Genomic DNA, 12,242 nt, shown 5'->3' on the forward strand with positions numbered 1-12,242 from the left:
ACCCAAAGTGGGATGGATGCCGTCTCTGCTAATCAGACCAGGTTTTCCCCAAAATGTTTTCCAGTTGTCTATGAAGCCCACGTTATTTTCTGGGCACCACCTAGACAGCCAGCGGTTGAATGACGACATGCGGCTAAACATGTCATCACTGGTCACATTGGGTAGGGGTCCAGAGAAAACTACGGAGTCCGACATTGTTTTAGCGAAATTACACACCGACTCAACATTAATTTTAGTGACCTCCGACTGGCGAAGTTGGGAGTCATTAGCGCCGACGTGAACATGATGGATTGGCGTCAGAGCAGCTCTTTGAGAATTGTTCACTGCTAAACAAAACACACACTTCTGATATAATGAGCAGATGGTATTTATGATAGTTGAGGTAAAAATGAAGTAGATACGACAGGCAGTGCTGTCTATAAAGATATGGACCTAACTCAATGCTGAGAACCACTGCAGTTATACTGATTTAGATTCCAGCCTTATAATTAAGACAAAGTACATGGTCGCAAGATAAGAGAGGCAATCAAGGTGTCTTTGAACACAGAGTTCTCTGGTTAAAATAAATCATCTACATAACTTGTCTCCTGTTGGACCCCAGTGGATCCTTCTTTGCTCGGAGACATTTTCTGAAATGAAAGGCACCACTTCTGTGACAGGCACCAGGCCCACATTTGATGGCTGAATCTCCGGAGCCCTGAACTAAAAAGGGAAGGTATTTTCAGGATGATGTGGAAGAATATCGGGCCCTGTTTTTAACAAAGCAGCGCTGATCAAATACTTCAAGGCTCAAGGAGGAGACTGTTATGATTTCTGTCTTGGTTATATTAATCCTGATCATCACTGTAGGAAAATGCAACAAAGAGGGTATAAAAATAAGATTTTAAATGCTGGATGATGCAGAAACCTTGGCTGAGACTGAGGATTTTATTCATTAAAATAATCTACAGCACATAAGTTTAAAAGGTGATCCTGGAACTGAAGCAGCTAAAAGCAGTTCATATGGCTTTATTCTATATATATTATGCCTCTATTATTTACACTGCCTTCATTAAAAGGCCTGTTCTTGCTAACAGGGGAGCTCACATCTCTGCTTTGACATTTACCATCACTGCCTATAACAGCGCTGGATTAATGGATGTATTTTCTTTTGCCTCCATCTCACTCATCCTTCCAGGTGGTTGGTGGTCTTGATATACACAAAAAGATGGTGGTGGACGTGTGAGCGCTCCTCTGCTCGCTGATTTTCCCCCCTTCCTCCTCGACACTCGCTTTCTCCACCATCTCCGAAGATCTGCTCAAGACGTCCGGCAAAACGCTCTGTGTAACTCAATGGAAGTATTCTCTCTATATCTTTCTTTTTCTTTTTCTCTCTCTCTCTCTCTCTCTGTGTGAAGCCACTTTTCCTTTCAAAACCACAGGCCTCGCGAAGCCAACTTTGAAGTGTTACTGAACTGACAAGCCCCTCAATAACCCGGTTGTAGCACTTTAAAAGACTGAAGGACATCTGTTTGTCTTTTGCAAGAACGTCTCCGATTTTGGATGAAGGGGGAGAAAGGTGGCACAGTGAAGAGGCTGGTTGGCTTGTTCATATTTTGTCCTTTTTTTTTTAATTGTTATTTTTGATATTTATTTTTTGTTCTTGTCTTTTATAAAGAAGAAAAAAAATACAAGTATATCTATGGTTGTCTCGTGAGGGGAAGTGTACAATATATTAACACTTGACTTGCAGTACAACTAGAAAGTAGGGTATGAAGTGCCAACCGGAACATATCCAGAAACCAGTCCAAGTTATTACCTATCATCACCACTAAAATCATGCCAGACACACTGGCCTGTGACATTTCCAACTGCGAGTCATATTGGCTGCACTAAGAAATTTCAGATTTTCTAATGTCTTGACTTTTACCTTCCACACAAGTAGTTTAGATTAGACCAGTAAAGAATTCAGTCACTCTTAGCAAAGCAACTCATGGTTTTATTCTTTAGATAAAGATTGCTACTTTTATTTATACTTAATGTGTTTATATTGTTGGAGATTATGCTCGTTTCCTGTCAAATTAGAGGTAGATAAATGAATGCCAACAAAATGTTTTTTCCAAAATAATTTGTGGCTGCAAACACAGTACATGGTTTACTATCGATGAAGCATTTCTGAATCCAGAAGACAATCTCCAAAGCAAAGAACAGCTCTGCTCTCAGGCTGACAGAGGAGCCATAATGGATTCACTAGAATTTCGAGACTTTACGTAACGTTGGAAGCAGAGGCTGGATGGACTCGGCTAAGAGCTGAGAGTAATAGTTTGGCATTGAATAATGGTGAGATTTTACACTGTTTGTGCAAGTATATAGCAATTTAAGAGACTTATCTGCAGGCGGCATTTTTTTAAAATAATGTGTATATTGGGTAATCAATGTGTGCTCATCTTCAACAGCCAGAGGAGAAGGCTTTGCCTCTGCTTGACATGAGCCCTTCTGAATACTTAACCTTTCTCAGTACAGCACATGACAGGTCAGTTTTCTGTAACGCTACACAAACACTTAAAATCTTAACACATTGGCGTGATCAGGGTGCAGTGGGGTTAACTGTATAGTGTAGTTTTGTTTAGTTTTTTTTCTGGAACATGTACATTTCAAAAGTTGGCTTCTTCTCCCACCTTTTTTTTTTCCTGTCAGAATCACCTCATTTCTCCCCCTCCAAAACATAAATTCAACCAAATTTTAATTTCTAAGGGAAAAATGCTTCCTACGATACTTGGCATCAGGATAGCTTTGTTTTGCTTTGGAGGCCGAGTGCTCGTTGGAACAGGAGTGTTCAGTCAGAGATGTGAATCTGGAGTACTCTGTTGTCCCTAATCCCAAAGCTCTGCACGGCTTGGGCCTCCCTGTGCTTGCATGACATGGAAGTATAATTTTTGTTGTGCATGTAGATCAATTTTTTGAAATAATCCTCTTGTTTACACATGGATGGTGATGTTAATATATTTAAAAATTTAATGGTATACAATATGGATGTTGCCAAACTTTGGTAAATGTACACATTATGAGAGGTAATCCAAATGAACTGAACTACACGTAACTTTTTGTATTTTACTCGGGTCAGCGAGATGCTTCTATTCCAGTAAAGGTTGCATATCTGATCCTGTCTCAAACTGCCACACACTGTACTCAGCTTAAAGGGGAAATTTTGATGGTTTTTTTTTCCCTTTCTTTTGTATATAAGTATTTGTTAAATGCAGTTCTGGCTCTCTGTTCTCTGTATAGTTCAGACCGCGCTTTAGTTTGTAAGTGCTACTTCTTCTCTGAGGGACTTGGGTTCTTTTTAGTTTGTGTGGGGATATCTGAAAAGATTTAAGTTTGAGAATCTTTTTTCCTTTTTCTGCATGCTGCATCTTATGCTGTGGGACTGTTGGAAACTTGATACTGTATGAAAATTAAATTTAAATAAACTTTGAAACGTGTTTTTATTTTTTTTTTACCTCATTTCTCTTCAGTTTGTCATTAAACAGGATTGTATCATAAATAGAAACATGAATTGCCAGGGAGCAGCACACAGTCATCAGTATTAATGAATTAAGCAGACATCTTGTACATCTGAGTGACAGAACTGAACTCATTCTTTAGTGGAGATTTATTTATTTACACAGACTCATATTTTCAGATTTCTGCATTCTGTTGACACATGTCTCAGCACTGTCCCCACATACTTAGTGCCATATGATCCAAAAAAGTGAACACTGGACACATGAGCCATTACAGCAGAGCCTGAGGGGTCAGTCAGCAGTCTTGGCTCATCAAAGTGGCAATAAAACCAGTCAGTGGGTGAAGAGAAATGCACAGAGCAACCACTCGGCTTTCAGAATCTCTCTGCCGCTCTGCTGGCCACCACCCTGATGTTCCCATAGACCTTTGAAGGTGGACTTCCTGTAGGGGCCAAAGCGTTTAGATCACTACTCGGCAGTACATGTGGATTTAGAGAGCTTGTTCCAAAGTATAACAACCATATGATCAACTATAATTAAAAATAACCTTCTTACCTAAGATTAGGTTGCATATCGCTGTCCGGGCCATCTTGATATTCTGGAACGATCCCAATATGTGAACTTTTCTGTTGAGAGACAAGAATGTTAATTTGTCGGTTCTTTTTAAGAAACAAATGAGCCATTTCTAGCACACAGTACAGGTACAACAGCCCTTCAGTGTGGGTTCAGAAAGAGAAAACCACAATACTCTCATGGGGTAAGAATTTAATATTGACTGTACATAATTCTATGGCCTAATGCTATGTATGTATTTAAACTGAATGAAAAGTCAGGCTAGCTTTAGAGAAGTGAGTCTTTCTCCTGTGTCAAAGAGTCAATTAAGTGTTGTTTAATTTTGCAGTAGTAAACCACCAACTTATGTTTCTCAGGTACAGCTGTCTTAGAGCTGTAAAAACAAAACTCTCAGGCTGCTGTTAGTCTGACAAACACTGTAGTACAACTGTCAAAATATCACACATTAAAATACAAAAGTGAAGTTAAAAGAGATTTAAATGATTTTATTATGACTAATAATCAAGAAAGTGATCAGATAAGGTAACGGCACAAGAATATATTTCGAGCACTCACGTGTCTGCGAGCACAATGCGAGTCTTTGTGACATTTTCAATGGTGAATTTGGTTTTTCCTCCCTTCCCTGCTATTCTTCCAATGGCTCTGGATAAGTGGTCTCCCTTCAGAGGTTTCACTGCCAAGACAGGCAACATGAGAGATCACTTAGATACACAACAACAAGTTTGCTTCACAGCAGGGAAAAACAATGCTGCTCAAATGTGGAGCATTTCAGACCAGACAAGCACATGGCGCGGTCTTACCGTCCGTGACGTCAAAGCTTTCTAGGAAAAGCTCGTCTAATCTGATGAGAGCGAGGGCATCCTGGAAGGAGAAGGTGCGAGTGTTACGTCACAAACAAAAAAATGATGAAGGTTTAAGGGGCATTCGCAAAACATAAATCAAAAAATCGGTTATTATACGGTTGTTGGTCAGATTTGTTTCTGTCTAAAGTAAAATATAACCGTGATCAATGAAAGCTTGACATTTTTGTTCTTGTTTAAAGAAGAAGCTTTAAAAATAAAGAATATTAAACAAATACATCCTCATCATGTGAACAGTAAAACAGAAACAACTACTACTACTTTTCATTATGCTTTACTTTCTTGCTACATACAGTGATCAACTCTGTGAAATGGGTCAGACACTGGGTGAACATTCCTATGGACGCCCAGCATTCATGTCAAATGATGCTTTGACCTACCGCTGAGCCCCACAGTGAGCATCGGATCATGCCCTCAAATCTGCCGAGGACCCATCACAGGTGACCCCATTCTACAATACTGTTAAACTGGCCTAGCAAATGTTTAAGCTGCTCCTACCCTCACCCAAGCAAAAACGTCAGTACTCAGCGGTGACCCAGCATTATGTAGACTCTGTATCTGCTTAGGCTAAGCTGTCATACACCGGTGTGTGTCAGACACGTTCTTCACTGCCTTTAGGCTCTTCCTCTTTACATCCAGTTTAGTTAACTGGGACAAGAATGATCTGCTAACAATTCCCCTCCAGCCAACCACCACTGGGTGGACCTTAGGTTTCCAAAAATGCTGCTCTACCTCTGTCAAGTCTGTATATCTAAGCTTTTTCTTCTCACATGCTAACTTTACTACATCGTCCCATGGTTCTGTCAGCTTCACAAAATATACACACCATGTTTCTGACTACAGCAGATCTTGGATTAGTGGTAACTATCCCCTGAAGGGTTATAAGCTGTTTTCAAACACACATTTTGTACAAAAGCAGACTGAGGAATCTGATAAAAAAAAAAATAGCCAGACCCCAGCCAAAATGAAAACACACACAACTCAACAAAACCTTCCATCAGTGTACTTACTTCAACCTGGAACCCCAGAATAAACGCTTTAACAAAATCTGTTGCCTTTGTGAGTGCGCTAATGTCCTGTGTTTCTTTGCATGTCTGAAAGAGAAGCACATCACAAACACTGAGGACACATCTGTGGGTACCAGAAAATAACAGAACAGGTGGATATTACTGTAGCATCCACACTGCTTACAGTAAATGTGTTGCAGAAACTTACTTTGATTTCAACATTCCTAGTTTTCAGGTTGAATCTGATTTGAAGATGAAGATTTTCTACGATGGGGGTGAAGATCTTTAGCCAGTTTTCCTTCAGCGGGGTGTATCTGTGAGCTGGAACAGGGATTTTACGCATCTCATTTGGTCCCTGAAGCAAACACAACCCAAACATCATCATACACTGAAAAAATGGTTCTGTGGCACCAGAAAACCACTTTAACTAATCTTCATTAGTAATTCATTTACAGATTATGTTCAAGTTAAGCATATGGTCTATAAAACAGTGAAGAATCCTAATCCCAATATCCTAGAGTACAAGGTGACATCATCAAATGTTTTGTCCAAGATTAAAATGTCCTTTACTACTATTTAAGACTAAAGAAGTAGCAAATTCTCTCTAATTCTTTGCAGCACAATGTATTTAGACATTAAAAGTAAACCATGCTTGTTATTGTGGTTGGCTGTCCTTTTCAGCATTACTGATGGATTAATCTGCTATGTTAATTTTAAAGTTGTGGGTGGTCTCTCTAATCCTTCTACTGCTGGACAGATATTAGTTATAAATATTTTATGAACTTGTCCAATGGTTTTCATTTAAAAACTAATTTTGCACAGAAAACTAGTGACTGTAGCCATTACATAAGAGTATTGCTGAGTAGTCTCATGGCTGGATTATCCACAGAGGGTGCCCCAGGGTGAAAATTTGTTGTTGGGCCCCTGCTGACAGATATATATATTTTTTTTAATTAATGTTTTACTTTCCCCTGCGATGCTAGTACAGAATACAATGTACATACGCACATAACAGTAGCTTCATAGTGCACTCACAAGACCACACTGCGCAAGTGCAAACCGTGGATTGGCTGCTACATGAGATTAAATAGCATTATAAATACGCCTGTTTGTACTAAGATAACAGTGAGAAAATACGATGAACATATGCTCACAGACAGTAGTTACCCTTAAATGGTCGCTTGAAATCGGTGGAAACTGCGGCCGCTTAGCTCTCACGGGCTCCCCTGTGTCCATGTCCACTCCATCTTGTTCACGTTTTCGTTTCTGACTCCTTTTAGACTTTACCTTTATGAAAGAATCTGTGTTATCTTTATTCTCCGTTGATGTGCTAGCACCAGGAACTGTATCTATATCAGTGTCCATCCCGAATTTTTATCTATGTCAAATTAAACAAGTCAAATCAGAAGCGAACTGTTGCCAAAGGTCCACGAGTGTGTCCTCGTGCAAAGAAAATGACCCAAAGAGCCACGTAATCAACGCCTGTAGAGTAACAATATTCAATAATCGGGTTGTAATTAACAAAAACCGTTCGCTTTGTTACTAGAATGGAGTTTCATTCAACTTGATATACGTGTAGATTGTCCATGTATCCTAAATAAAAAATGTTTACATGAAATGTATACATTTTGTCAGGCATATCTTTGGGCAGCCGCACGCTCAGCTGTAGGAAGGGCCCTTTTATTTTGGCAGTGAGCTTGATCCATGATAAATGTTGTTGGTGCTTATCAAGCTAATGTTGACCCATTTAACATAATATTTCTAGATCAGCAAAGATGTCATCGCCACTATCAAAGCCTCAGATTATTGCGCATATTCAGAAGAGTCTGAACTACACCGTTTTTGACAGTAAATGGATTCCGTGCAGCGCGAAGTTTGTCTGCATGGGGAACTTTCCTAAAGGAACCGGAGTTATGCAAATATATGAAATCCAGCACGGAGAGGCTCAACTTATCCAGCAGGTAGATATAATGTACACAGTTTTCTCCTGTTTGCTGTTGCTCCTTTTCCCAGAAATATGTTGTGCAAACAGCTTATTTTAGGTTTAGCTAGCTTAATGTTATCTACTTATGGTTTCTAGAAAAATCTTGCTAGGTTTTGTTCTCCATAGCAACAGACAACATGAAGACAGCCAAGGACCTAAACTATTCAGAGGTTCTTAACTGTAGGTGTTTAATTAAATCTGGGTAATTTCAAGTAAATAAGCTTTCACAAGCATATCTCAGTTCTCTGATATTTGTCCTTAGTGATAGTTTTTAGGTTTTGGGTATTTGTCAAACGCATTGGGCCTGAAATAAGTTTATGGCGTTTCACAGTACTAGTTTACTACCTATTAGATTGTCCCACCCTGGGAGCTAAACTAAACCCTGCTTCTCATATGTTTCAGGTAGAGAAACCTAAACCTATAAAGTGTGGGACATTTGGGGCCACCTCTCTTCAGCAAAGACACATAGCAACTGGGAATTTTGACGGAAATCTCAATATATGGTAACTTGTTTTATCCACATTCACTGAACAATCAATGGCATGAAAGGACAGTTTAAACTTCAGTCACAAGCCATTCCATGAGGCATTGCCTTTAGAGCCAATGCCTCATGGACTATCCAGCCATTATCATCTGTTTGATAATATTAGCCTCTCAATGGAAAAACTCAGTGATTTGGGGCTTTATCACTGGCTAACTGAACTGAATGTTAATTTACGCTGACCCCATTTTTTAAGTCTACCTGTTCATTCAGTGTAGATTCTTTTGTTGTTTACAGGAATCTAGAGATGCCTGAAGTGCCAGTGTACACTGTAAAGGCTCACAAAGAGATAGTGAATTGTATTGATGGTGTTGGCGGTTTGGGGATTGGCGATGGTGCACCTGAGATAGTTACTGGAAGCAGAGATGGTAGGAGCATTAAGAGAGATTTATGTGATTTACAGTTACAACATTTTCAGAACACTGATATTAAGAAAAAGAAGTGGCATCTACACAATTGTAGATGCTAGGGTGAAAATTTAAAACCAAGGTTAAATTTGCTAAAATGTTACTTTTCCTTTGGGTGTTACAGGTACAGTAAAGGTGTGGGATCCCAGACAGAAGGATTCACCTGTAGCTAACATGGAGCCCGTGGAAGGAGAAACCAAGCGGGACTGCTGGACTGTTGCATTTGGTGTGTAAAATATAAGCTTTAAGTGTTGAAAGTACTTAACATCCACAAGTTTCAGTTAGCCATGACCAGTACAGCTTCAGATTCCTGCTTTCCAGGTACATACGGATAAATCTTTATGGTATGAGCAGAGATTTATCTATGTCCTGTGCACAAAAGCTGGGTGAAGTGTCCAGCTTGTACAGGAGATGAATATCTTCCCACTCCCATGCCACATCCACTGAACAAAAGAATACAAAATTAACAAGCAAAGCACAATCTTTGCTCCATTTAAAATAGCCCTACAACTATGTTGTACAATTGTACTTTTTCAGGTTCTATGTATATATATTTACTTATTTGTAACTTCAAAATTCCAAACCATCTTTGAAAAGGGGTCCTGTACCTTCCTCATAAATGAAAACTGTTCATTTTCCTTTGACCCTCTCATTACAGGTCATGCCATTAATGATCAGGACCGTTGTGTTTGTGCCGGCTATGACAATGGGGACATCAAACTCTTTGACCTGCGGAATATGTCTGTACGGTGGGAAACCAACATTAAAAATGGGGTGAGGTGAACAGTACTGAAATGGTAAAACAGAAAAAATAGCCAATAAATGGAGTGACAGCCCCTGTGGCCTTTTCATTTCTGAGTTGTTGATGTTAAATATTTCATGAGATTTTCCTCTTGATTTCTTGAGTCATGTAGCCAGCATGGCACCATAGCAAGAAAATTACAGCCTTTTCAGAAGAAAGCAGTAACTCAGACTATGATTCAGCCAACTCAGCTCTGAAACACAAACAATAGTCCTCATATTTAGAACTGATGTTTTCATTAGGATAAATTGTCCAAACATACATTATTTCTTTTGTGCTGCAGCCTGCACTTGAAGCTGAAAATGACTTCCCAGCATCATCTAGACTGGACATACTGTAAATCCACAGGGGAAGTCTGAGACGAATGCATGCGCCCATTGTGTCATGTACAAAGCACTGCTCTGATTTTACTACCCAGCTGTTTCTCTTTATTCAGCGCCCCTTGAATGTAGAAGAACTTGCCTGGACTTTATGTTCATTTCAACAAATGTATGGAAATAAATTGTGGTGGAGCCATACCATGTGATAAATGTCCAGGGAGTGACTGTTATTTTTTTCTTACCTCACAACCAGATATGCTGTGTGGAGTTTGACAGGAAAGACATCATCATGAACAAGCTGGTGGCAACCTCACTGGAGGGAAAATTCCACGTCTTTGACATGAGGACCCAACACCCAAGCAAGGGCTTTGCCTCTGTTTCCGAAAAGGTAATTGAACGAGCCAGATACTGTAGGTGTTTGGTTCCCATGTATGGGGGAAAATGTCACCGTCAAAAGGTTATTATCATTAGTTTTACATTTGTATGGTACCGAGGGAAATGGGGACACACATCGTTTCGACCATTTTCACAGCTGGAAGTATTTGGGTTGTGTTTGTCTAACATCCTTTGTGACATTGGCCAAGAATGACACTGGGCCAGTGGCTTTTTCTGGGAAAATGCTAGAAAAACACAATTAAACCAGCAATAGTGCACAGTCCAAGTGTTTGCCAGGTCTGAAGGATCTGAGGCCTCAGCTTTCTAAATATTTGTCCAGTTCTTCTGAGCAATCAAAAGTTAGCACATCGCTGTCTTTATGAACCACAAGGATCCACCAGATATATTTTGGTAAAAAATATCAATGTAGTTTTTCAAATAAGTCTTAACATGTGGCTAAAGATTTGAAATTGTTATTGTATTATAATCAAGACCTCAGAGCTGTTGATGAGAATTTGCAGTCATACTAACAGAGTCTTGGCCTGCATCTGGCTTGGGTATTCTGAAGGGACCATCTGTTGTCTGTGTTACAATTTTTGAAGTATGATAGTTTGTTTTTGTTTTTTCAATGTCAGGATATTTACAGTATGTGCTGCGTATGGTATTATTTCTTGAAAGCAGACTCATTGGTTTCAGTGAGATCATTAATAATGTTTCAGCTGTTTTTCTGGAGGTCTTCTGCTTATGTAAAAGCAAAATAACGGCTTACTGCAGTGCAGTGTGGCAAACTGTTACAAGGGAAGTGGAGCAATGTGGAAGCAGAATAGGGATAAAAACTATTCCATGAATGACATAACTTTAAACAGTTGGTAACAAAGGAAGAGCTAAAACTGTATAGGGGACAGCAAGTTTGGCACATTATTTGTCCCTGACCAGAATAAATTGGAGGAGAGGTTTTATACACAGGTTTGAAAGGTACTAGGTACTAGGAATTTCTCTATTACCATGTAATTGTTTTGTGAAGTAAATTATTCCTTTGCTTTATGTTAGGCTCATAAGTCGACCATCTGGCAGGTGAGACATTTGCCTCAAAACAGAGACATCTTCATGACTACAGGGGGAGCAGGCACTCTACATCTCTGGAAATAGTAAGTACTGTAATCCATCTTCAACTGCAACGTTTAGTCCCATTTCAAGATACAAAAGTACCAATCATGATGGTTGTTTTTCTGCTTTACTCTATAAACTGACCTATAATATATTTTTATGTACTGATGCTATTTCCAGTGAGTATCCTGCTCAGAGAAGCAAGAAGGACTCAGATGGTGTGGATGTGGGCGTAGCCGGCTCTGTCAACCTCTTACAGAACGTAACACTGTCCACTCAGCCAATCGCCAGTCTGGACTGGAGCCCTGATAAGCAGGGCCTGTGTGTGTGTTCAGGCTTTGACCAGTCTGTCCGTGTGCTCATTGTCACCAAACTCAATGTGGTGTGAAAAGAAAATCACTAAAGGGAGGATCTGTGCAGCCCAAAACAAAGCAAGATGCAGTGCTGAGATGCACCAACAGTGTGTAAATCGCTGCCTTTTTCTGGGGCTGAATTGTAACCCTCTTCGTATTTGAACTGATGATATTTTATGACAAGACAACACTTTGCTGCTGCAGATTTTGGCAGCTGTTCATCCAGATTTTATACAATTGACACTCATCTTTAGGTTTTTCTTGCCAGATAAACATTTGACTCGAAACATGTAATGCTTGGCTGAGCTCTGCAGGTAATGTTCTCAGAAAAATACCCCTGCGACATGATGATACATTTCCTGTATTGGTGAAAAGCCTCTGTTAGGATGAAGGAAACGAGTCATGTAGCTACTGGCTTGGAAGAACTCTGG

General features: G+C 39.7%; 3 protein-coding genes across 3 annotated transcripts in view; 2 read left to right on the plus strand and 1 right to left on the minus strand.

Moving 5' to 3' along the window:
• LOC109961064 (calcineurin subunit B type 1) overlaps nt 1-3,461 on the plus strand; it is a 32,695-nt gene extending 29,234 nt beyond the window's left edge. The window contains exon 6 of the mRNA XM_020601622.1: nt 1,178-3,461. Coding sequence (XP_020457278.1) covers nt 1,178-1,225 — 48 coding nt within the window. The 3' untranslated portion in view covers nt 1,226-3,461. The remainder of the gene's footprint in view (nt 1-1,177) is intronic.
• Nucleotides 2,610-7,371, minus strand: pno1 (partner of NOB1 homolog). The gene is made up of 7 exons (XM_020601621.1): nt 7,090-7,371; nt 6,131-6,277; nt 5,926-6,009; nt 4,856-4,916; nt 4,611-4,728; nt 4,038-4,108; nt 2,610-3,924 (listed from the first exon to the last, which is right to left on the minus strand). Exons 1-7 carry the CDS (start codon nt 7,285-7,287, stop codon nt 3,857-3,859), a joined length of 747 nt encoding a protein of 248 aa, XP_020457277.1. The 5' UTR covers nt 7,288-7,371; the 3' UTR covers nt 2,610-3,856.
• A 190-nt stretch (nt 7,372-7,561) lies between these two features.
• On the plus strand, nt 7,562-12,134 carry dnaaf10 (dynein axonemal assembly factor 10). Its single transcript, XM_020601620.1, has 8 exons — nt 7,562-7,883; nt 8,309-8,409; nt 8,685-8,815; nt 8,979-9,080; nt 9,513-9,628; nt 10,230-10,364; nt 11,402-11,499; nt 11,639-12,134. Exons 1-8 carry the CDS (start codon nt 7,698-7,700, stop codon nt 11,844-11,846), a joined length of 1,077 nt encoding a protein of 358 aa, XP_020457276.1. The 5' UTR covers nt 7,562-7,697; the 3' UTR covers nt 11,847-12,134.
• The last annotated feature ends 108 nt before the right edge of the window (nt 12,135-12,242 follow it).

The sequence above is a fragment of the Monopterus albus genome, unplaced genomic scaffold (genome assembly GCF_001952655.1).
Source record: "Monopterus albus unplaced genomic scaffold, M_albus_1.0 scaffold52.1, whole genome shotgun sequence".
Taxonomy (NCBI): Eukaryota; Metazoa; Chordata; class Actinopteri; order Synbranchiformes; family Synbranchidae; genus Monopterus; species Monopterus albus.

Bases quoted from the DNA above. Each gene is read 5' to 3' on its own strand.
- dnaaf10 (XM_020601620.1), top strand. From the start codon at position 7,698: ATGTCATCGCCACTATCAAAGCCTCAGATTATTGCGCATATTCAGAAG. The intron at 8,410-8,684 runs GTAACTTGTTTT...TGTTGTTTACAG, and splicing joins GACGGAAATCTCAATATATG to GAATCTAGAGATGCCTGAAG. The intron at 10,365-11,401 runs GTAATTGAACGA...GCTTTATGTTAG, and splicing joins TTGCCTCTGTTTCCGAAAAG to GCTCATAAGTCGACCATCTG.
- pno1 (XM_020601621.1), bottom strand. From the start codon at position 7,287: ATGGACACTGATATAGATACAGTTCCTGGTGCTAGCACATCAACGGAG. The intron at 4,917-5,925 runs GTAAGTACACTG...TTCTCCTTCCAG, and splicing joins TTCTGGGGTTCCAGGTTGAA to GATGCCCTCGCTCTCATCAG. The intron at 3,925-4,037 runs GTAAGAAGGTTA...TGGCCCCTACAG, and splicing joins GATATGCAACCTAATCTTAG to GAAGTCCACCTTCAAAGGTC.